Below are 26,399 nucleotides of genomic sequence, written 5' to 3'. Positions count from 1 at the left end.
CTCCATAAATTTGGGTAAAAAATTTTTCCGCATATCTTGCATAAGAAAAAATGCTGTGACCAGAATCTTGGCGAGAGTCTTTGCATATTTACCTTCTTTCATTTCCCAAATTCTCGACTTTATCTATTGAACGGTTTCGATTTTTATTTTCATCTATTTCTAATAGCGTGACACTGAAAACCATCAATACAGTAAACTCCAATGTCTCCCTCTCATATGGTAAACTCACCGATTTAAGAGATTTTGCCAATGGGCAAGTGTGGATCAGTGTCTAGCCTGACATTAATACGATCAAAATACATCTGCAGTTTCATTGAAACCATTACTCATTGTTAAGGCAAAGATAAAGGAAACATAAAGGAACATAATAATAAAAATAATGGCAATTAATTGCAACCACATTTTTGTAAAATGAAACCTTACCGACTGGCCTTCGCTTTCACATTTCCTTTTGAATAACTGTTCACTCTAGCGAAGGTACAGAAAATATATATTTATTGCTGGCAAGAAACATTTTTATTTTCCATGACACTGACCAGTTTGTCGTTTAGGAAACGCGTTGAATTCATTATTGCCGATTATTGGTTTTCGCTGGCGAATAATCGACATGAGTAAAAGCGGAATAGCGAGGCACAGTAAGATGTCGATAACAGGGCATTTGAGTAGGAAACGTTTCTATGCTGTATACATGTTGCTTGTGCTTGTGGTGTAGTTCTAAATTAGCTACAGCAGGGGGGAAAGCAAGAAGACTGATTGTGAGAGTTTTCAAGAAAAGATAATTTTAGCCTTCTGATGCACCGCACTTGAATACCGATTTTATCGACTTTATCGATGTGTGGTATGTTCTGTCCCACTTTGTAATAATCGTCTCACTCTTATAAGAAACGATTTGGAAATACACGAGACAAGAAATATAAGTGATAGAAACCGACGTTTCGGTGCATCTTGTGCCATTATCAAGGTTACATAATCAGTAAAGATAAAAAGCGGTTTGTGAAGAGGCTAAGTTCAAGCGAATTTGCATAAAAGAGTGCCAAGCTAATTACATGAATACTTTAGTACGAAGAGTCAGACTGCACATTCAGTGCTGGTTTAAGATCTTGAATACACGACATTCATTAACAAGGCAGTCAAATTTGTTCGTGCATTTCTTGATTACATTGAAGCGTGCTAAGAAATTGGTCGGAACAGCAGTGTTATGTTCTTTGGAATAATGCTTGCAAATAACCTCTTCGTGCTAAAGTATGGCAAGTGCCTCGGTTTGCCTGTTTCTAGCTACGGTCCTGCTCGTATTTAGTAATTATTGCCGTTACACTTTGTAATAAAGTTCGCTTATATAATTCTTACGCATTCAGTTCAAGATATTGTAAAATTCATATGATTACTTGGATGTCACACACACCGATTGAAAGTTCACCTAATTGCCTGTAATAATAGACCGATATATTAAAATTCAGCCTAACACAATAGACCTCAGCACGAGGGAATGAACCCCACAAACTCTGTATTTATTCCCCAGAGCCTTATATTGAGGTTTATTGTTTTAGGCTGAATTTTAATATATCGAAATTGGTCTATTGCTCATCATGCAAATCATGCGATGAACCACAACCCTCAAGGATTGTCGCTTTTTCAAATTTTACGGGCGTAGTTTTAAGGACAGGGCCTAATTTGATACGTTATCCGCCCCGCTTTTAACGTTTGCTCGCGTTTTATTTCGGCTTAGCGGGCTATTTCTTATTTGACTAGTTGTCCACCCTACTTTGTACGGGTTATTTCTAATTTGATATGTTGTTCGCCGTGCTTGTAACGGCTGCCCGGGTTTTATTTGGGCTTTGCGGGCTATTTTTATTTTCTGTATGATCTTCCAAAGAGAACTTTTATTTTATTATTTTGTTATTTTTCTCAACTTCCTCCCAATACGCGTCGCTCACAAATCTACAGAGCCCACAACCCACATATACCAAAGCAAACTGCCCCATTCCAAGCACCAGCCTGTACATTGGACCGGAAGAAACACTGTGTATAAAATGACAGTCAAGGGATGTAAAAAAACAGAAAAGCTCTTCATCGGAAGCCCCACATGATTCGTACATGATCGCGCTTTTTATATCCAAAAGTGTAAGCCCGAACTTAATTTCCGGGAACAATGTATTGAACTCAGCGACCATTTCTTTTAAATTGGACTGCTTAGATCTTTTCCTCTCGCTGCTACTCGTTAGCGATTTTCTATGTTACTGCTTGTTGCCATCGCCACATTTGTACAACTCATTGTCCCTATTATATATTCTAATTATTCGTGTCACCTATACCGCTTTTTCTATCACGCACAGTGGTATATTATCTTAACATTCCCCGAGGATACCGTACTGAGGCGAAAGCTTGGAATTAAAAGGGCAACAGTTGCTCAAGGCCTCAGTTGAGTCTTCTTTTTAACCTTTTGGGTTTATTTCTTATGGCGTTCTGATAGATATGCAAATCAAAATCTTAATTTTTGTTCTCTTTTTTACAGTTGCACTATTTGTTTTAATTATTATTCAATTTTTTCGCCCTGTTTTATTCGTCTTACTCATTCTGGTCTTTGCACTCTTTATTTGTTTGTTATGTTTTTAGATATTTGCACATCATTGATTCCTACCTTAGTGTCTTTTGCTACTTTTGTCTTTTCCTTTAATTTTTGTTCATCTTCTTTCCTTCTTTGATGTTTAGTCCTCGGACTTTTTAAAGCTCTTATCACTATGTTTTGTAAAATAGTTTTTGTCAAGACTGTTGTTTTCCCACTGCAGCTATCTCTTTCTTAGTATTGAGTTTTGTTGTTGTACCTTCTTTTACTAGACCATACAGTAGCGTATTAAAAGTTTGGAGCGTGTCCAAGGCACCATCGTCCAGTCCTTAATTCAGAAAATGTCATACTATGCAGGCCGAAAGGTAGAAGACTTCGACAAGAATGAGGCCAACGAATGAACTAACTTTTCACTTGTTTCCTCGAATCGAAAAATTCATGATTACATGAGGATCTCGAACCTGTCCCTGGGGGCGGGACAACTCGGGTGGGTGAGTTGTCTCGCCTTCGTAGGTAGGATAACCTGAGTACCAGGCCTTTCTTAGCAACAGGGTAGGGGTAGGGGGGAATTGCAGAGAAAGGCCTGACACAAACGTTTTAATTGGCTTAGGTCGAACATCCAAAATCTGGATGTTACGCTGATTAATAATAATAATAATAATAATAATAATAATAATAATAATTGTCGCGGCTAATCGCCGTCGCAAAGTACAGCAACGACGCAGCTGATTGGATAATACACAATGCAACATAACGTCGCTCTACCGGAAGTGAAAGCATTTCGATTGGTAATACATTCTTTTCTGTCGGGATATTCTTCAGGCTTGTTATTAAATATTTCATCGTTCAGAAAACAGAGCTCTCACCTGGAGGTCTTCGCTGAGCTTTTTCAGCTTCATTTTCATAAGTGCTGTTTTTTTCTTTTTTTTGGCCGCTTCGCCTTTGGAAACACTCCAGTTACGGGATCGCTGGCCTCGGACAGGGATTGAACCCTTTAAGGTCATTCCTCACATTTGCATGGCGCATCCTTACTGCGCATAATTTATGGCGTCATTAGCGCGGGCTCGTGCACGCGCACATTGAAAACATGACAGAATTGCCTTGATATTGAGCTCTGTCAGTTGAAAAACGGCTCTAGCTCACCAACGAGCACGGGCACCCCAATTATTTTTCCACTCATTGTAATCAACTAATCATAAGCTTTGCGTGAGAAAAGACTGATCTAATTTCTATTGCTGAAAATTGAATAAATAAGAAAAATAGCAGATACACGGTGGTCTTTTCTATTTGGCAGTCGGTAACCACGTCAAGAAATTTAGTTCAAATTTTTAACCAAGGATTTAGCTTTCTGTCTGAATCAAACTTAAAACGTTTATTTGTGTCCGACACAATGTACTGACTGTAGTTTAATGCGTGTTCTTATGAGTCCGGGCTCACAAAGATGTTACAATTACTGGGAATGCGTTCTTATAATAACCATTAAATAATGCAGAAATGGGGCATTTTCAATGCCTCACTGCTCCTTAATGAGCATGGGCACCCCCCTTTTTTATTTCAAAATTGAAGTTATCATATGATAAATATTCAGTGGATAAAGTTTGAATAAAAATCTATTGTCACTTTTATTTCAGAGGAATTACCTTAAAGACTGGCTCGCGAAGGAGCTCGTGGAGCGCTTTCCTTCGCCTCGTCGAGTGCTCTACCACCCGCCAATGCCTCCCGGAACTCCGTGATCATTCTGCAGCAATTCACTATTTTCCTAGCCCATTTTTTTGCAAAAAGACGTTTTGCCGTCTTCACTATCTTGAATGACAACGATTCTCAACTCGAGCGATAATTCCACAAAAATGACAGGTTTTTCACCCAAAACATTAGGAAACTCTTTGTTAGACTGTGGCGACATACTTTCCATACTCTGTGTAAAACTTTTCGAGGCAAATTGTGCAAATATTCTCGGAAACCATTACAGGCATGGACGATAGTGGATTATTTGCTCAAAATTCCCGCCGTTGTGATCTGTGATGCATGCAGTAAACATGACAGCCGGAAGTGATTCTGATCGGTTAATACATATACTGACGCTTGTCACGCTATGAGGAGGTGGAAGACTGCAATGAAGACCCTTGTGTCAGGGTTTTCTTTGCCGGGTGCTTCCTCCACCTACCCCGCGAGTGAGGAAAGCCTGATACTCCGACTATAGGTAAGATAACCCTGGCAGGGGACAACATTTTTATATAAACACTTTGACTCGCCTTCCCGGGACAACCCTCTGCGTGGCGCGTGTCATGTCATGCCTAGATTTAGAATCTAAAGCAGAGATTTGTATCAAATAAGTGAACATTAACTCGGCAAAACGAACTGTGATCGAATGACCCAGGGAAACTCAAAGAAAAAGTTAATGCAAATGTTTGAACATTCGAACATCAAAAAAGGGTGGTGAATAATCAGGCAGGGTCAACTTTGACTTGGTCAACAGAGACAGCTTTTTCACATATACATTAAACGCTATCGTGGAAGGATTGTCTCGGGTACCCAGGAAGTAGTAAATGTGGCTTGTATGCGGCCTAACCATTCATATTGCAGCAAATTTGGGAGGAACCAATGAGAAAGCTTAATTTCACCCACGTGACCAACAAAATGGCCGCAGTTTTTAAATGTCCATTAGTTAGAGTGATTGTCGATTAGTGTAAACTATAACATAGTCTCTTGCCATAACTGTTGTAAATTATTATTTGTAATACCGTTAGTTTATCAGTAGTCTCTAGTCATCGTTGTCATTCTGTCCCTTTTAACCACTGTTTTCAGTTACTATAGCCAGCTGAAACTGCTCATAAATACCATTGTTTTCAATTATGATTGCCTGATAAAACTTCAATTATATCCATGTTATTAGGGATACCGTCTCGTTAATAACTTTGAATGGAAATTGAATATAAGATAGAAGGCTTGTTTTACTCGTCACTCGCAAACTTAGTTTTGATCTGAGCGCTTCACAAGTCTTCAAGTCGTCGTCACTGCGGTGTGTCAAAACGTTCATTTTTCCACAATGGAACCACGCTAAGGACACTTCCGTCTTGAAACAAAGCTTTCGCTGGGACTAAAATCAGAGTGAAAATAAAGCGACATTTTTTTTTTTTACACAGAATAAAAGTTTAAGGGTGACGATAAGTAAAATGTTTTTATAAACAAATTGTGTTAGCATACACTTACTCGAGTAGAGTTTACAAACACTCTGGTCCCAGCTGTTTTTGTTTGAGCATTTCTTTACCGTGTACTAAAACTTTGCTCTTAAACATTCTCAAAAAGAGAGATGAAAACGTCGGGGTTACTTGAAATCGTGGATTAGCGTTAAACAATACTCGTATATATATGTATGTATATATATATATATATATATATATATATATATATATATATATATATACATACATACATACAATGTGGGAGGAAAAACACAAATAAACTACAAGTTCATCCCTACAAGCCTGTTTCGTGGTTGCCCACTCATCAGGGGATTTAATAAGAATAATCTTTACCACCGTTTATATACAATATAATTTACATAATATATGCAGCGCGAAATTTAACGGGTTAGTTGTTTCGTAGCAGGGCTTTGTTTCTGTGGCGGCAAGATGATACGAGTTCATTACGTACTATCATTGATACGAGTTCAAACGTAATGAACTCGTATCATCTTGCCGCCACAGAAACAAAGCCCTGCTACGAAACAACTAACCCGTTAAATTTCGCGCTGCATATATTATGTAAATTATATTGTATATAAACGGTGGTAAAGATTATTCTTATTAAATCCCCTGATGAGTGGGCAACCACGAAACAGGCTTGTAGGGATGAACTTGTAGTTTATTTGTGTTTTTCCTCCCACATTGTATACTTCGCTCTACTCTGATGTATTGAGCACTGTTCTACGAAAATCAAATTTTACACTTTATATATATATATATATATATATATATATATATATACTTCTTGAACTTGAACAGATAGCAACTGCTTCATTTTTTTTATTCTTATTTTACTTTTTATTATTATTCTTATTTTATTTATTTATTTTTTATTTTTATTTATTTATTTATTTTTTTATTGCCAGTTTTTCAATGTTATATAGCATCTGTTTTTCCATATCATAGCAACTGTTTTTATATCTCATAGCAACCTAAAGTTAGCTTTTAATTGCCAGTTTGTGAAATTTAACGGTCATTCGTTGATATTGCCTGACGAGTGTGGTCATCCTTTGACCATACGAAACAGCGTTGTCGCAATAAAACGATGAATTGAAGTCTTGCTACCATTGTTTATTATATATATATATATATATATATATATATATATATATATATATATATGTCTGAATTTATGAAAACCGTGTTAAAGACTTTGCACCAAAATAGCGGGGATGTTTTTGGAAAATCGGTTAGAAAATGTACATAAATATGCCCATGTCGTACCGAGAGTGCTATCTACCTCGTGTACTCTTAACAGAGTCCATACCATGCCTATACAAGCCTTTGAAGTCGCTGCAAATGAGTCGAACGAGCCAAACAAAGCTAAATTAGAGCTTACATTGATCATTTGGTTCGCCGCGGCACTAATTTAGACAGGCTTAACCTCTGCGATTTCACCTAAATGACCTCACTATGTCTTTACTGTGGGTTAAATTAGCCAGTCACGCTAACAAGAGCATGGTAAGCAGTGGAATCGGTTATTTACCTCTATATTTCAGCCAAAAAGTAGCCGTTACGTGACATTTCATCTCAATATCTGACCGGATTCGCAAAAACGTAGCCATAGAATTTGACTTGTCACTAATAATCTTGCTACAATTCTGTCCCAGAACTAGCTTTCCACGAGGTTTATCGTAGCTCAAATAGCACCAAATAACTCTCCTGTATGCCTTTTGAGGCCAGGAAGACTAAATTCACCGTCTTTTCGTTGAATCATGAATTGTACAATTTAATTAAGAGTGCTTTTAACAGGAAATTGGAGTCTAAATCAAACACGAACGAACAGATATCAAAACCGCGGCGGAGAGCCAATCTATTGCTTTCTAAAGGCCTGCATCGTCCTAAATGGACTGAACAAGAGCTTCCTACATCGAGAATCGATTGAAATTCAGACAAACTTGGCCATAGTTAGCAGTAAGCGAACACTCAACATGTTGTCGTTACGTCAGTTATCGCCCGGAAGCCATGCAAATAAAATTCTTCCGCGCTAGCGAATCACAGACAGTTCTGATACTTAGCTAAGCCGAGAACGCCTAAAATTGATAAAACAAGGAAATTCTACTCACGATCAGCGCTTGAACTCATGTTCTTCCCTCTCCTCGTGGCCATGTTTTGCTGGCAAATAGCAATGTCCCGGAGGTACTTCAATTTTGTCGAGCGCGGATTGGCACATCCAGATTTCAACAGATTTTTTTTTTCTAAGTCTTTAGCTACATCAAAGTTCAAAGCAAATGACGCCAACAGCAGCTAGAAATGTCTAGTCTATTGCACGTCTAAGCCCTAAATTGATGTGGCTAAAGAGTTTTGCTGTCTAAAGCAAGCACAACATTATCGCCACAGGGCAAACGGCTTTCTGTTACGGGACTAAATGTGACCCGTACAGTTTACACATCTCCTCAGGCTCGCCCCACGTACGATAATGGACGACGCTTACTAGCAAATCGTTAGACTTGGGCCTTCATTGGACTTAATGATGTCCTCGGGCAGACTTCCTTTAGACAGCAAATACAGAACGCTAATCGGTCGCTCCTTGTCAGAGTCACCGCGCGAACTGAATTCAGACGAGTGTAGCCTGGGCTAAAATTCACGCAAATTGAAAAGGGGGTCGGGGGGGGGGGGTCGATAAATGATGAAAAAAAATACCTAAATAAATGAAACATGCGGCAGGGAGTTTCTAAATTCCATGCTAGGTAAGATTTACAAGTTGCTGTCATAGCGAAAGCAGAAAAAAAAAAATAAGAAAAAAAACAACTAACTCAAAAAACACTTGATTCAGTCTTTAACACCGTTTTCATAAATCCAGACATAATATCTATATACGAACAGATATGATTTAAGGACGTACGCGTGAAAATTTTCCAACATTGATTTTTTTCTGAGGCTTTTGCCACTGTAAGATGATGAATTAGTTATGTCAGAAATGTGAAAAAAAAAAAATGGGGTTCACGGACTTCATTTTGGAGAGAACATGCCCGGAAAAACACCTTAAATCTGAACAAATCAGGCTTAGGTTTACAGTGTCTGTAAACCTAAAAATATTACAATTAGACCTTTAAAGTGAAATGGTCTCAGCCAAATATTGTTTAAGTGGGCCTATTAAGTGAATTCAGTCAACTGCATGGTGAGATTCCTTAAAGAACAAGTTCGCATTTAGCGACCATAGTTTCACGCGCATTGCAGCCGCAAGATGGCACGATTCGATGTCCCGTGGAGAGATATCTTGAAATTTTTTTAACTTCGAATTCCCACATTAATTTTTTGTTCATTTTTGGACGATGTGGAGATAATTGTAAATAAAATCTGCTTCTGCAAAGAAAAGTAGGGGTCACCGAACGTCCAAGATCGTTAAATCCAGGCAAAGCTATAGCAATGGCCATCAGCCCTATCATTGTTCATTTTATTACTTAGCGCGCGCTGTCATGCATGACGTGGCGTGTAAATTTGCGTGTGCAGTAAGGATGCGCAGAAACAAGTAGCGGGAACGTCTTAATGAGCAATACAATGGCTGTGCACGTGCGTTATAATTCTGCGTTGTCCGGAGAAGGTGAACCGCGACGACTAATTTTTTAAATTTCTATTTTAAATTTTTATTTCAAATTTATCAATGTGTTACGGATTTAGTTTTGCGATAGTTTTGACAGTGATAAACAAAGTAAATGACTTTAGAGTATCGCGAGATTCGTAGGTATAATATAAATTCATTTTTTAAACGACGCTGTCCGGGGCGTCGACGTCGCGGTTTCTATCGACATGGTACGCTGCTTTCACTTATATCGCTAATGCGCTAGCGAAAACCAACCATTTAGAATAAATAACGAATAATGAATAATAAATTCAACACGTTTCCTAAGCGACAAAGTGGTCAGTGTCATGGAAAATAAAAGTGTTTCTTGCAAGTATTGAATATATATTTTCTGAAACTTTAACTACAGTGAATTGATTCAAAGGAAGTGTGAAAGCGAAGGCCAGTCGGTAAGGTTGAATTTTAAACAAATGTAGTAGTAATTAATTGTCATTATTATTATTCATAGTTTCCTTTATGTTTCCTTTACCTTCTTCGCTAACTATTAGCGATGGTTTCAATAAAGCCCTACATGTATTTTGATCTTATTAACGTCAGGCAAAACAATTGCCAGTTGACAAAATTTCTTACTCTTGATATTTTTTGAGTAAGAATACATACTTTAAGAATATAACTCGAGGCTGAAATGTGCAAAATTTTAAGAATATCTTATGAATAACCCGAGACTGAGATTTTGAAAAGAATATAACTTCGTACGTTGAAAATATGTAAATACTATACAATTATATGTTTTAAACTTAACCGTATAAAATTCTTCCATTCTTTAAACGGCAGTGCTAGCCGTAGAGCAGCAAAAACAACAATTGCCATATGTTCGATACTAATAATTTTTCTGCAAGAAGTTATGTGTTACATTAGGCTTGATCGGTTGAATTCTGGCTCCAAAATTACTTCAGTGCCATCAGTCATGATTTAGCCGGATAATCTGACGATGTGTCGGGATAGTCCACGTTGTGTTCGTTCAATTCTCCGTTGGAATAAATTAAACAATAATCTACTGAAGAACATTCACAACGATATTTTCAGCTCAAAATCAGCAAAAAAATAAGAATATTCAGCGTGGGCCGAAAAAGCAATATCCTTATAACAAAAAGAAGAGTGTAACTTGGCGAGTTTATCATATAAAGCGGTTTTAAATTTATTCGTTACGATTTGAGCATTGATTCATCTACAACTGATCATAGATATTGGAGCATGATGTTGCCATGAAAGTAAACTGCGAGGAGTCTTTATTTCGTTTGCTCTAAAATCCGAGGGGAAGAACGCAAAACACGACAGATATCAGGAGCCATAATCGGGGACGGAGACGTAAGCGCGCGCCATTTCTAGTATTAGAGCTGTCCCTATGATATGGGGCAATTTTTCCATTTTTTGAACAAATTGCGCCATCCCGTGCGGCACACGCGCGTACATGCTGCGAGGATTTTTGCGGATGTAGCTCGGGGAAATGACGTCCGAAATTCCCGAAATGTTTGATGCTTTTGACCCACAACTCAATACTTTCATGTCTGTTGGAATTTTGCTTCAGTATTTTCGTCGTAAGCTGCTCCAGTTTGAGTGAAGTAAGACAGTGTCGAATTTAGTTATGTGCCGCTTTATGATATATATCACTGACCAAGTTGTGTTAGCAGCTTCTTTTACAAGAGCTCCACATTACTCCACCCTAAGTTTGACATATGTTGAAGATTAACAGCTTTTCCAAAACACAGCTAAAAACTAGTTGGATATATCTGGACATAGCAGCGTTTCAGGACTTCAAAGTTTCCCTCCTCTTGCCACACGCTTGCGAGGATTTCACCAGAGTCTATCTCGACCGAACAGTAAAAAAAGATAATAATTGCAGGTTTGGGTTTCGCCTGAATTGTAAGCAACGCTTGATGTTTTATCAAGACCCAATAAGTGACAATAAAGTTTATGTCTGTAGATGCTGCTTAGTTTTGTTTGTGTTAAAATCCAATAAATTGACTGTTGTCGATGAATAAGAGCGCCCGCCGATGCGTGTTTTGTACAGTCAGTAAGACTGACATGACAAATTGGACTTCCCCACTTTCGTGTGAAAACGTACATCAAACTCATGTATCTCTAGTTTTAGGTTGTTAAATTTTTGAGAACACATTAAGAGCCACTGCCTGTAAATATGGAGAATCTGACGACAGGTCGGTAAATTCGAATTTTCTTTTATTGCGTCAAAAAGACCCTTTTGGTGAAGTATTTTCAGAAATATACTTTCAAAGTTCCAGCGACTTCACATTTTTGTGAAATCTAGGAAAGTTCGAAATAACGTTCAATCAACCAAGACTGCCGATGGAATTTATGCAAAATTGCAAATTTTCAACAGGCCAGTACAGAAAGAAGGGAACTTGCCTGGATTTCATATTCACACAGTTTGTAATTTACACTTTGATCATTCCGTTGATTGAACGGTAATTCGAACTTTCCTATGATAAGGGACAATTTTTCTATTTTTAGAACAAATTGCGCCATCCTGACGGCATATATCCGCGCGGATCCACGCACATGTCGGGGACTCTCGCGTGGATGTTGTCACGTTGGGTGATCAAATGGAGAGAGCTGCGAGATTCTCTTGCAGATTTTTCACAGCGATGACAGGGAATAAGGCAGGGAATAAGAACCAGGGCTTTAAGATGTAGTTTTATGCTCTGAGCTAATGGAAAAGGTGAGTTTTTCAGGGTCGAAAACAAGGCTTCGATTTCGCGCTGTAAAGGAATGCTCGCGCTAGTTATACCCGTAAGCTTTTGCGCTTGTTCTATAAAGAAAAGTTATGTAAGAAAACTCTTTACTCTGGTATCGAGTTAATTTGTGAGTTTTCTAAACAATGCTTAATCATAACCAAACCCTGTTTTGATAGTTTCTTATTGTTTCTGTTTGTTTCGCGAGTTTGCAAAGGCTTTTGAAAGGAAAGTCTGACGCGTACAAGTAGCTCATTTGCATAGTGCAGCGCGTGCACTTTCAAGTCTGAGTCGGTGTTTTCAATTGTCAACAAATCTCGACAAAGATTTCTTTCGCTGTCTTTTGTGCCGAGATGCTGCAACAATTTTCACCAACGCCAAAAGGCTACTAACATCATGAGTGTTTCTTTAACATGGTGAAATTTTACATTGCGAAAATAAAATAGACAAGGAGTTTTGATAACTCGACCAACAAAATCGAAGTCTTTATTCGAGTACCGTGACTATTCGAGTTGATTAACTTTAAAAAAAGCTGATTATTTCTGCTGTATTCACATATTTTCAGCTAAGCTTTTAATATGTTCTCAAACATTTATCAACCTTAAACATATGTACATTTTCACTCCAAAGTGAGGAAGTCCAAACTGTCATGTTTACTGACTGTACAAAATACGCATCGGGCGCTCTTACTCATCGACAACAGTCAATTTATTGGATTTTTACACAAACAAAACTAAGCAGCATTTACAGACATAAACTTTATTGTCGCTTATTGGGCCTTGATAAAACATCAAGCGTTGCTTACAATTCAGGCGAAACTCAAACTCGCAAGCGTGTGGCAAGAGGAGGGAAACTTTGAAGTCCTGAAACGCTGCTATGTCCAGATATATCCAACTAGTTTTTTGCTGTGTTTTGGAAAAGCTGTTAGTCTTGAACATATGTGAAACTTAGAGTGGAGTAATGTGGAGCCCTTGTAAAAGAGGCTGCGGAATACAACTTGGTCAGTGATATAAAGCGGCACTACATAACTAGATTCGACACTGTCTTACTTCACTCAAACTGGAGCAGCTTACGACGGAAACACTGAAGCAAAATTCCAACAGACATGAAAATATTGAGTTGTGGGCCAAAAGCATCAAACATGTCAGGAATTTCGGACACCATTTCCCCGCGCTACATCCGCAAAAATCCTCGCAGCATATACGCGCGTGTGCCGTACGGGATGGAGCAATTTGTTCTAAAAATAGAAAAATTGTCCCATATCATAGGGACAGCCCCAATACTAGAAATGGCGCGCGCTTACGGTCTCCGTCCCCGATTATGGCTCCTGACTTAAAGGTAATACCTCTTAAGTTAGTTTTGGACATGGTACCCAGTATTTCCCCGGATATGTTACCCGCGCGTTATTAGGGAGCTTAAGCAAACCGCGACGAAGACGGCAACGAGAACGTCACTAAACAACAGGTTTAATGAGCAAAACAATAGCTGTTCACGTGCACTATAAATCTTTATTATTATTATAAATCTTTATTAAGAAATCAGTCACAACATATGTGTGGTTTTACAATCAATAAGAAACTAAGCTAAACTAGAAAAAATCTATCATATATATTACAACAAAGATTTTAAGAAATAAATTTAAAAAGATATCTATTTACAAAAGCCCGTTTGAATCGCTCCGTTTTTACTTTAGGGAGTATGAAGTCATGGCCCCTTTCTCTAAGAGCTCTGTTACGTTTGGGTGGGAGCAAGTCATATAATACATGGCCAGTGGCACTTGTGATTCTTTTGAAAAGATCACATGCCGTCCTCTGAAAACAACAGCGTGAAATGACCAAGTTTTGTGTCGTCTACGGAACGTGGACGACGACGGCTAAAATTTTTTATTTCCATTTGGAATTGAACGCCGTCGTTGCATATTTAATTTAAGCACGTTTTTAGAGTCATTGGCCTACCGAACAGATCTAGACAACCGCGAATTTCGCTTGTAAAATATGAATTCATTTTCTTCTAGCTAGGCGTCGTCCTCGGCGACGTTGTCGTCGTTGCCTAAGCTCCCTTTCTCTAAGCTCTCGACGAAATGGTTGGAGTGTGGTGCAAAGTCCTTTTATTCGTTGTGATTTTGAAAAGACGTTCCAAAGATGTTTTAATTTCTGCACTCTCAGCTGTCTTTTTGGTCGGGTTGGCTTTCGTTTGTTCTATGCTCGTTTGGTTGCTTTTATATTAGCGATTTAAACTACGAAGTCATTGGATAATTCAAAGGCAAACAAAATTGCGGGAGAGTCAGCCATTTACAATTTTGGAGGGCAAAAAAGGGGAATGGAAAGGGCTTATCGTTTTTCACTCCGGTGCAGTCAAACGGGAAATTTCACTTTTTGGATAGAAAGTAAATGTGTCGCAAATGTAAGTGGAACTTTCGTATTTACTTTAGTAACGACAGTGAGATAAATTTCATGTAAATGTAATCACGTCACATTTGCAAGCAAATACATCAGGAACAAACGTTTGAGTACTATTTCCACAACGAAAGTGAGTGCATTATTGAGGCATCCAAGCACAGAGAAATAATTGAAAGCACGAGGCCGTAAGCCAAGTGCTTTTCAGTATTTTTTCGAAGTGTTTGGATACCCTAATGAAACACGAACTCGAGTTGTGGAAATAACTTCTCATGGTTAAAAGATTTGAATTGTTCGTAATGCTAGCATTCTTTTCACAATCATTTCGATATGAGTGATGTTTTTCTCATGCGTTGTCTCATGTGAGCGTTACAGACTGAGATTTACATTCGTGTGTTGCGATAACCAATCCCAAAGTAGTCTCTCTGGCGAATTACCAAGTATACAGACAATCTAGTGCACGAATCAGACCTCCAAGCAAATAGATGCAACTGGTGTAAAGCGCGCGAAAGCCTGCTCGAGATTCATGCACAACTTTGGTTTAACTTGGCTAAAAAATTGGTCTGAGTTCCTTACAACAATCACTAAGAGTGCAATGCAAAACTAAACTAAAAGTGTATTCCTTTCAACAAGAACCGTAAACACATAAGTTATCGTACTCAGTCTCTCCCCGTTTCTTTCCATTTTCACTCCAATCTAGCTTATTCATCAAGACGATGCCTTCTATTTCTCTGCTTCCCAAGAGCCACAACAAACCAGTGCCAGGTTTGATGCGGTTCCTATGCTTTCCCGTTTGCCTTGGTGTACTACTTCTCCTCTGCTTGCTGTATTGCACGGACATGACGAACAGTTGTCCGCCTCTTGTTGGCGTTGTTTCTCCAAGGGAAGTCACTGGATATCCATTTGGTGACGGAATCAATAAATTGAACAGTAAAGATAAAATCAACTCTTTGATTAACTCAGAGAAAGGACCAGACAATTCTCGTAACAATGTACATCAAAACCGTCGTCGAGCAAAAAAGTCGTTAATTTCGCGTAGATTGCAAGACTTCCGACACGAGTGGCTTCGTCAGCGCCGTGCACGGGTAGACTGGAAGAATATTATTAAGCCTTGTGCTGACAATATGGCCTGGGGATTAGTGAAGGAGCATTGGGGTAAAACCAATAGAAGCAACGCTACAACAAGTGACATTATATTCCAAGATATCAGACCAGCGGGAGAGTTCAGCAAAATTTTAATCCAGTCAAAAACCTCAGACAATCGAACGAAGTTGATTGGTGGAGACACCTGGAGGGTTTACGTACGTGGTCCAACAAGCATTGCGGCCACTGTTTTCGATCACAATAATGGAACTTACGAAGCTCTATTTCTCATCACGGAGCCTGGTGTCTATCAACTAATGATTTACCTTGATTACAGTCTGTGTGATGGCTTCAAAGACCCACCTCGCGATTGGTTCATCATAGGCGACGTTCAGGGGGCCAACCACAGAAATGGAACTCTAGGACCCTTAGACGAATACTTGGTAAAGCATGGACATCGTACCTTAAACATAACTGTGACTAAGGCTCAGCTAAAAGCCCCTCTTTCTGGTAAGTAGATTTCTTTTTAGCACAGTAAGTCAGCCTATATTGATATCAAACACGCACAAATTCTCCATTTTCTCCTTAATTTTAGTTTCGATTGAAAAGACATATCAATCACTCAAGACAGTATTTGACCACATTTTCAAACACCTCGAAGTTCGTCAAAATTACTCCGCTGCGCGCTTTATTTCCAACTCTCTTCGCAGTGTTTGTAAATGTGGTCAAACAAAGTCTTTCCCGTTTGATTTATTACATAAACGTTTAAGATAAATTGAAAAGTGTTTTGATTAGCTTAAACTGTTGCTATGGTAACTTGCAATGCCAAAGTATGACTATAACTTGTTCACTGGATGACTGGGCATTTGCTTGATGTCATTACTATAGTGTCAACTGAAAACGAGTGGCAGTAATAATTTATCAAAGTACAATTGCTGAAACATGCTGCAAACTGTTGCGAGCGGCCGTCACTTTACTTTCCCCATAGCGATCTGTAATGTGATGTAATGTAATATGCAATAAAAAAGCTTAAGTGCATGCGCATGCGCAAGATTGTGTTGCGCAAAATGGTAATGTTCAGTCACTTTATTATACGGCTCTATTATGTGAGCGGGCAGGTTGAACCAAATTCGTCGCTGTGGTTGGCTACCCGAGCGGGTAGATGCCCGCTCGGGATTATGCGCTTTGTCAAGCAGGAAAAAATTCTCCGAAGCCGAAGCAGGTTCCATGTAAATAATCTTTTATTAAACAAGCTTGCTTGGTTAAGATGGCTGGATATTTAATTTGCCTCGTTTGTTTGTTTGTTTGTTTGTTTGTTTGTTTGTTTGTTTGTTTGTTTTGCGTGGTCATACACTACGACACCATCTCCCTTCATAAATGCTTAAAAAGAGCACTTGGCCAATATCCAGCCCTATTACACGTCAAGGGCCAATAACTGAAATCAGTCAATCAGATTGGTCTATCACCGGTACAATATTCTCACTAAGTAACAGACCGGGCAATATCCCGAATGATTTCGCACGATCGCTCTGTAGTTTTATGGTTTAGGTTTCTTGTATTCATATAAAAGATTATTTTTTTCCCTTTTCCTTCTTACTCTTTTTCTCTTCTGTGTTTTGTTTTGTTTTTGTTTTTTATTTTTTACATCAGTCGTGAGTATATGCCAAGTCGGATCCCAATCAGAATTGCCCTTTTGAAGTCTGAGATGTTTTTACAGTCCGTGAGCGTATCAATATTTCTTAACATTTTCAGTCGTGTAATAAATCTCTTATTAACCAAGCTTGCTCGAGGAGAACATCGGCACTCGGTCTTGTTTGTACAGAACTCGCTGTATTCGGACCTTGCTGTCAAGATCTCTGGCCGATATTCTTCTTGTACGGCTCTCGCGTTTGGAAAATAGCTAAGGCACTCAGCCAGAGAAGTACCTCAGGCAGAGAAGAATCTCGTTTTCGCGTCTGGTGAGACATAAAAAGCGAGACATATTGTAAATACACAGCAACAGACCAGCAAAACTATACCACTGCTGCGCATGCCCGGATTAGCAAGCTGTATCGCTTCGCTGCGCAGCAAAAAAAAAAACTTAGTATATAGATTATGGTTATTTCCAGCAATAACATCATGAGCTCAGTTGTTTTGTTTTAGCTTAACAGACTTTGAAGAGTCAAATGTTACCAATGAAGTATTTTACCTTGTTGTTTCTCATGCAGACAAACTTGAAGGACTTGCCTCTTGTTCTGAAACCTGCAAGTATTTGTGGGATGGATTCGGTCAATGGAAAACACGACGGTGGATGCCATATCTTAAAGGTTGGGAATGCGTTTTTGAGTCTTTCAATTCTCACACAGGAGATCTAGCGACGGTACATCACGCCGGGAATTTCTAGGTCATATTTCGGCCAAATATTTGTCCGCAGTTTTTTCGATCGCCATATTGGCCGAGTGGGGGTCTGAGACAGAGTCTGGAAGGAGCAAAGTATGCAGGCCCCCTATGACTTATGGTTAATTGCCAGCGCGGTAAATTTTGACGAAGCAAATAGAGCCACTCAAGCGCTTCATTTTGGTACCAAACTTTGCATTGTGAAGATAATATTATGTGCTTCCGTCGGTCGAGAATCAACGTATGTCATTGTCTTCAGAAGCAAAGTGTATTTTGTAGGCGATCTTTGAAAGATTTAAACTCTAGAACGACAAGACAAGAAGGGGCAAGAAACCAAACTACGGATCAATGCATCAAGTGGTAAGAACTTGTCCGATTCAGAATTTTCGATTTTCTTCTCGTTTCCCTGTAATTGTACATTTTCTGAGCCTAATTTCGCTGGAATTCTCGGAACTTCGACTTTACAAAGCGAAGTGACTCTTACTTTTCTCGCAGAATGTGAATGAAGACGCTTGGCTTCGGACGTCGGCCAGATGGCTCCAAGAAAAGGATTTAAAAAACGCTTCCCTCTGAATGATTATTTACAAATCAAACGACAGCAAGACGTCCTTCTTGTGAGTGCCATTGCCCGTGATCGAGAATTTGCGAAAAAAGCAAGGAAGTTAGAGCGACTGGAGTCGAAGGTAAATAACATGTAAGATCAAATATCAAATTCGCCTAACTGCTCACTTACATGTCTTTCAATGTTATTGGGAGAATCTAGTTCTGAATCAAACCCATGAAAATGTGTTTTAGCTCTAAATACGTCTATGTGGGCTAAAGTTTTCGCAGATTATCACGAGATACACTGTTGTTGTGATGATTTGGTGTGAAACTCAGGTTACATTGTATTTTTTTAGGCAAAATTGTTCATTAATAAAGAAAATCAAGATGTTCAGGAAAAGGTCAGTTTTTCGAATTGTTGTGTTTTATATATATATCTATATCTATCTATCTATCTATCTATCTATCTATCTATCTATCTATCTATATATATATATATATATATATATATATATTCCTGGCATGTTTTGGTGATTGAATTTACATGTCACAGCTTTAGAACTTTGAAATTCGGTAATGTAGAAATATGTATCTAATAAAATAATTAATATATAATACATGAAAAGTAGCTATTGAACTTGGGCTGAAGATGGGCATTTTATTTTTTTCCTAAGATTTCTGTTGGTGACCTCCTGATAAATAGAAGGAAAAGCTCTCCAACTAGTTTGGGGGCTGATGGAAAGATATCTAGTCCTAGCCGAAGTGCCAGGCGAAGAAAAACCCAGACAGTCAGTGCTGCAAAAATGCTGCATGGTGCAACTGAAGAAAACATGGCACCTGCTTATGCAGGACTCATTGCAGTTTTAAATGAGACTGCTCCCATAGGAATGTTAACTGATGCATTAATGAAATGTGCTAAGTTTACAGAAAAGGTGATTCCAAAAATTGTAAATCAGAAGATACTAGAGTTTGAGAAAAGTCATACCAAGTTTGTTAGGAGTGTAAATATTTTGTACGGGGGTGGAATTGCAAGTAAGCAGAAGTATAACTCTATAAGGTCATCATTGACAATATGCTTAAAGTTCACATTCAGTTCATGAAAAACATTCCAGTACCCAGACTTCTTACATATAAGGAGTTATTGCATAGAATTAATCAAATTGACATTGGTGAATTAAGTGATGTGATGGAAACACTTTGTAATGGGATTGATGAGGAATGTAAATTCAACGGAAAGTATCGGAACCTTCTCCAGCTATTGTTTAAAATGGCACAGTTTTACCTCAGTGCCAACAATAAAAGAAGGGATAAGCTTAACTGGTTTGGAGAGCAAGAGGGGTCTTTTAAAGTGGCAATAGGTGCGGATGGGGCACCCTTTGGAAAAGATGACGAGGCCTTGGCTTGGCTGGTCAGTTTTTTAAATTGTGGGCAACGTGTGTGTAGCTCTGCAGAAAATTTCCTGTTGTTCAGGGCAAACTGCTGTGAAGACTGTGAACCTGTTCGCAGATATGACAATGCTAAGAGATCAAATGACAAGAATAGAAGGAAATTTGTATTCTATACAAGTTGATGGTAAGGAGAAGATTGTGTCCTTTCAGTTTGAGCTGCTTCCAAATTGTGGTTTATCCAAAAATGCTGATGTTGAGAAATGTAATTTTTGTTCTGACCATTTGCACAAGTTAGTGTCTGACTCTGTGATTCAAGGAAAAATAACAAATGAAGCAAAAGCAGCTATAAAATAGGCTGAACAGAACATTTGTAAACATTTATCTTAGATACAAATTAACATAAGATACAATATCTATTACAAATATATATATTTTGTATGAATTATCAATATATATATTTTTTAGTGATTCAGAGCACAACATATTGTCTGTATGATTAAACATGGTTGCCACAGGTCAGGAAATGGTCAGGGAAAAAATAATTCTTCAAGGTCAGGAAAAGTTTAAGTCTTTGAGAGCAGTCAGGGAAAAGTGAAATTTAAGAGTACTGATTTATTTCTTGCCTATTCAGTGATGTTAAATGGGTGGAGAGGTTGGCTGTGAGGGGAGGTTGGAAACCATTACCAGGACTAACTTGTGATTTTTTTAATTTAGTTGGTCAGGGAAATTTTACATTTGTCAGGGAAAAGTCAGGGAATTTCAAGATCCTGTGGCTGTGGCAACCATCTTAACTTATGAAATTATCCTTAGCATATAAAAAATATATTCTACAGTATATACCTTTATGAGTGATTCATGAGAAAATCGCAAATGAAGCAAAAGCAGCTATAAAATACAGCATAGGCTGAACAGAATTTTTGTAAAAATGCCTCTGAGATACAAAATAATTTATCTATTACACAGTTTGAGTGCAGCAAAAGAAATCTAATTATTTATATGAATGATCAATATTACCATAAAATATTTCCTTATATATTTTGGGATGATTCAATGGAAAACATATAATCTTTATGATTACTTTATCATTACATAAAAATATATATTCTATATTTATATATTTATTTCTTAGCGTGTGATTCACGGGAAAGTAAATTATCTGTATTAGTTTTCGTTAATATGAAAATATATTTCAATATTATATATATTACATATTAATATATTTCTCTATTTTTATATTATATATGATTTATATATTGTATTGATTCAAGGAAAAGCAAGTGATATGTAACAATTATTTGGTATGAACATCAAGGATTTTATTACTACAGAATAACCTTTCTTGTCAGGGATTTCATGACTCTAATGAGATCAGGCCTGAACGTTGTAGCAAAATATTATAAGGCAGCAAATCAAAAGTGTTGAAACTATTTTTCTGATTGCCGTTATTATATTTATACATGCTGAGGCCAGTCCTGTTCATTGCAATAACCATAATTGAAATCTATGACCATGAGTTCCTTCTTGTAGGAATATTTCATCCCAAATTGTTTTTCTTCATTGATAATCGCTTCTACACGCTTGTTTCCTTTAATATATTTTTTTTCCAGAAGGTGGCTTGAGTAAGATTCTGATCGGTACAATCAGAAAAAAACCTTTCTCACTCGGTTGTGCGAAGTGAAGGCAAACACGCAGTTCTTGGGTGTTTTAATTGTTATTACCCCGAAATTTGTTTGGGAAACGATCGTTTCAAAAACATCAAAAAGCTCCCCGGGTAGCTTTTCTTCCACAATTACCTGCCAAGGGTGTTTGACAGAGCATCGGGGAGACATTCGTCGCCGAAATTGCTTGAGCCAATCCATTGTTTGCCTCTGTAGCATTGGGAACAAATTTCCGACAATGTGCTTAAATCCAACGCGTGTATTGAAATGACGAATGCATATAGGCCCCAACAAACTTCTCATATCCTCAATTGCATCATTAATTTTTTCCATTTGAACAACTTTACATGCAAGTTCTGCTTCTGCGATCGTAAGTACTCCTCGAACAGTATTCCAAAATACTCCACTTATGGCCGCCATCTTTGTTTAGTAAAAGAGCCTAGTTGGAGTCAACCGCTGACGCTTTACTTGAGCCTGTCGCTTTGGCCGGATTCGGGCCAAAAAATTCCCGGCGTGCATCAGTCAAAACAAATAAGACGTTTGTAAAAGAAACGACGACGACGTCGCTAACTTCAGTTGAAAGTTTTATTTCTTTACTCACGAACTGTCAAGCCATTCAGTTTATCAGAAATGCGTATGATTTGTCGCCTTATTTCAAGTTATCCTAAACTGCCGCAGAATTTAATAGGCCATTTCGTTGTTTATTCTACGGTTTCACATTGTTATGGAATCCACTTTTGGTTTACTTTAACATGTTTTCTCTTTTTAAATTTTTATAAAGCAGAGTCCTACGATTGGTCGATGCCACAGAAGTACAAAAAATCTGGAACGCTTTGGATCTACGGTGATTCACTGAGTATGCAGTTTTACAGATCTGTCATGACTCGTCCCTTATGTAAATCTTTATATAAAAAATGCCGCAATAGCTACATGTGGATCTACCCTGCTCACAACAAAGGCTTGAACAGTAAACTGGAAAGTGATCTTGATTTTAGACCTGAGAAAGTCATCGAAACCATTGTCAACGTTCTACGCAAGCCTGAAATGCAGAAGGAAGAAAGTACCTTACTTTTAAACCTGGTCCTTCATTTTTCAAAAACCGTCAATTTTACCACTTATCAGAGGCTCATAGATGACTTGATACTGGTTTTGAAGGAGAAGGAACTCTCACAAGGTAAAATAGTTCCAAAGTATAAGTCTAAAATCATTTGGAAGTCATCCACCGCCATTTGCAAGGAACAGGCCTCGTCCTCAAAGGAAACTGATTTTCGATTTTATACTTCCCAGGTTTGTACTCTCTGATTTTTCAGCTTCTAAGGATGCAAGGGTATAAATTAGATCAGTAAACGTTCTAAAATTCGTTGTTGTACAATGTTTAATTGAAAACGCGTCTCCTCTGGCCTTTTTTTTTTTTAACCAACAGCACAACATGAAGCATCTGCTTCGAAGCAAAGGGGTCATTTATTAAGCTAGAACAGCCTTTTATCGAGGAATTCTTCATGGGCGTCTAAGTAGTTCGAGTATAAATAAAAATGTGAGATATTCCACATTTTATTGGCTGTTTCAAATTCTTAAAGATGCTCCAGATCTAGAAGTTGACAAGATATACTCTCATTAAACACTAAAGACAGGCAGAGTGTTCAAGACAAACGGTTAGAACCTAAACAAAATATTTTTGCATTCTCTCATTTCAGCGAGTTGCCCTCTTCAACGCTTACTCCGTGTCAGCCATGTGCAAAGCAGGATTTGAAGTCATAGACGTATATTCATTGACCGGTTCGTATCCACCTAGATGCGTGGACCATGTTCATTACAAACCGAAAGCTTTTCACATGGTGGAGACAATGCTTGAGCAGTACAAAGTACACTACAACAAGAAACTCGACGAAAATGAAAAACATGGTAAAATAAAACGATGTGTAAGTACAGAAAACGTCTGACAGCATAGGTAGGACAGTTGGAAGGTACGTTTTTAAACTGGCACCAAGCAATTTCGGTGGAGCAAGGTTTTGAAAGCTTCAAACAAAGTAGGAGCTAAATTGAAAGATGTAAGGAAAAAGTCAGGCATGTTTATTCGTTATTAAGTCGTCAATCGAAGAAAACTTTGTAATAGTTTTCCATTTTATTTCAATTTCCACAAATGTCACTGAAGCCGTGTATCAACTTGCTACACCTCGTCCCTTTCCCCTTTTCGCCGCCTCTGTTTCTAGTCACAGCTTCAAATGTCGTAGAAAGAATGCAGTTGTTCATCGAGGTAAAGTACAATAATAATAAAGTAGTCTCGTTTGTCTCACGATGTGGTCGCTGGTTATGTAGATCGCGACGCTTCGACTGCATACTGCTTACGTTCATCATGCGGGCGATGACGTCGACTGGCTAGGTAAGCCGTCATCCCATATACTACCAAGCTCCTCTGAGATTGGTTGCTTTTCAATGGTTTTGACTAGCGTATTTCGATCCTGGCTGTTTCGGTTAGTTGTTTACTCGGCAGTCTGCTGTCGTACGGCTCTCCTGTTGTTGTGTTTCTTGATCATGGGCATCCATGGAATTTCCATTCCATCATCCCAGTGTTTATAAGGTGAAATCTGATGTAAATCGCCTCCACGTGGCTCATGGAATTTTTCAACGTTACTCATAGTCTTTCCTCTATTTCGAAGCTAGAAGAGAATATACTAAATGAAGAAGAACCAAAATATCCTTCCCAAATCTCTGTCCGTAAACCATCGCCGCCATTGTTCTTCAACGAAAGGGAAATAAGAATGATTCGTTGAGGGTATTCTTACTAGCTTATAAGAACGCATTTCCACTCTGAATTCTCCTTTTAATTTCATTGGTTTCCAGCAGGTTAATGCCACACCAGATATCACAGAGCTGTTCCCGACTCTCCTTATCTCTTTATATAAGGCCTTGAAAAAAACAAAAACAAAAAACAAAACAAAACAAAACAAAAGCAGAAAAAAATACATAACACGAATCGTCTTAGCAAACTGGACAAAATAAAATATTAAATGTTATTAGATTTTTTCTGAGTTCTAACCCATTCGGGATTGCCAACTATTTTCTTAATTAGCATAAGTCGACCAGTACTAACGCTATGAACAACAAAGTACTTGTCTGATTGTGTCCTTCACTGCACGTCCCACTTCTTTAGTCTTCCAACCGTAAAGTATTGGATTTAATGATGAATTGGAGAAAGCTAAGGTACCAGTAAACTGCATAACAAGGACGGCAACAGGAGATAGTCGACTACGAGTGAGTACAGCTTCCGCTATACCTTGTGGCAGACAACAAATAATTAATGTCAGCTGCAACCACAATGCACTGGATACTGCCTTTCGGTAACGAGTTATATTCAATGGAATTATTTGGCTTGGACCTTGAACCTGATGGCGATGGAGGGCAGGAAAAATCTTTGTGTAAGATATGATCGATAGTGCTACACAGTGATACTATTATATAGCCATAGGATAACGTTACCAGATAGTTAACAAAGTACATATCGTAGCAGCGAAACTGGACATGACCCGAAAGTTTATCACAAATAGAAACATTCGCTTCAAAGTTACAACTTGTCTGTAGGGCGAAAAGTCTGTCCACGCTTACTGCAGACAATGTGGGAAAAGACACTCCACACAAAACGGATCCTGCAAAAAGAAACAAATGTATCGAGACAAATATCCCATCGCTCGTACAGTAGACTTATCTCATAGCAAGCATAGATAAGCTACATACATACATACATATACATACATACATTTTATTTGTTATCAAATTAAAATAACAATTGTAACATGTCCGCGGATAGCTGAGCTAATCTAGGCGGGTCATGTTTGGACGAGTTATTAATATACAACTAGGTACAACTAAATACAACTGAAGGTAACAAGAGAACTAAAGAGACTAGAATTGACAACGATGACTAAAGACAACTAATAAACTAACGATATTACAAATAATAATTAACAACAGTTACGACGAGAGACTACAGATACACTAAAGCGAAATTATTGAGTATTAATGAATACATACTAGGAGGAAAATAAATTCAGCTTTACTTTTTGCACGAGCTGTGCAATAAGAGCAACAAAGAGATCAGTTATTGCCGGACAACGTAACAAAAGTTTTGATGGCGAATGAAGCGAAGACAAAACAATTAGATTATTTCCTCTCGATTTCTATATGTGATATCACGCGATAGAAATCTCGAGCTCATAATCTAATTGGGTGATATTATTGAATTGGATTCACTGAACTGAATGTATACTGCATCTTAAAAATAATGGGTTCGTGCTTTTTCTTATGTTGCTTCCGTAAATAATGTCTTCCATTCCCTGAAACGTCAAATGTATGAATATATTTGAACAAGCCAATGGCTTAAGTTAAAATGTTAGTGGTTTGTGAAAACTGCCTCTTTTCTAGCAATAAGGTAAATATTGCTTCCAATTTCAGACTTACATAAGTTTGGACTTAAAATTGAACTCAATTGAAACTGGGCCACAACTCCAACAACCCCCCGGGGTGGGGTACTCCCTTTTATGGGCTATATAGGTATGTGCAGCCCCAAGGGTATGGTTTTTCTGCCCTTTTTACTCACAAATAGGGTATCGATTTTAGCTGATTTTGGCCACATTGGTCATAAATAGGGAATGGTTTTTGCACTCTAGACTTGATATGGGTTTTGTTCTTAAGGAGAAGTCACGTTTTCATCATTATCGAAAAGAAAATCAACAAAAGCCCTTGACAAATTATGTTTACGGTAATTTAACATTGGTCTGAACTAGGGAACTAATTATAACGCAGGTCTGAAACAGGGTTTTGATTTAAGGCTCAGGTCATAAATAGGGTTTCGAATTTTTGGTCAGGTCATAAATAGG

General features: G+C 38.1%; 3 protein-coding genes and 1 pseudogene across 3 annotated transcripts in view; 2 read left to right on the top strand and 2 right to left on the bottom strand.

Moving 5' to 3' along the window:
• Window positions 1-13,518: 13,518 nt before the first annotated feature.
• LOC145484659 (uncharacterized) overlaps window positions 13,519-26,399 on the bottom strand; it is a 107,731-nt gene continuing 94,850 nt past the window's right edge. Inside the window, exon 2 of the mRNA XM_081463264.1 lies at window positions 13,519-13,534. The gene's annotated coding sequence lies outside the window, so the exon portion shown is untranslated. The remainder of the gene's footprint in view (window positions 13,535-26,399) is intronic.
• On the top strand, window positions 13,832-24,050 carry LOC145485294 (uncharacterized). The gene is made up of 4 exons (XM_081463981.1): window positions 13,832-16,070; window positions 17,768-17,866; window positions 22,310-22,812; window positions 23,220-24,050. Exons 1-4 carry the CDS (start codon window positions 15,194-15,196, stop codon window positions 23,463-23,465), a joined length of 1,725 nt encoding a protein of 574 aa, XP_081320107.1. The 5' UTR covers window positions 13,832-15,193; the 3' UTR covers window positions 23,466-24,050.
• On the top strand, window positions 18,052-20,221 carry LOC145484382 (uncharacterized). Its single transcript, XM_081462998.1, has 5 exons — window positions 18,052-18,296; window positions 18,432-18,619; window positions 18,836-18,880; window positions 19,154-19,511; window positions 19,950-20,221. The coding sequence occupies exons 2-5, from the start codon at window positions 18,470-18,472 to the stop codon at window positions 20,219-20,221; spliced, it is 825 nt and encodes a 274-aa protein (XP_081319124.1). The 5' UTR covers window positions 18,052-18,296; window positions 18,432-18,469.
• On the bottom strand, window positions 21,319-21,945 carry LOC145484691 (uncharacterized; annotated as a pseudogene).

Source organism: Orbicella franksi, chromosome 4, assembly GCF_964199315.1.
Source record: "Orbicella franksi chromosome 4, jaOrbFran1.1, whole genome shotgun sequence".
Classification (NCBI taxonomy): Eukaryota; Metazoa; Cnidaria; class Anthozoa; order Scleractinia; family Merulinidae; genus Orbicella; species Orbicella franksi.
This window is presented reverse-complemented; position numbering and strand designations above follow the sequence as displayed.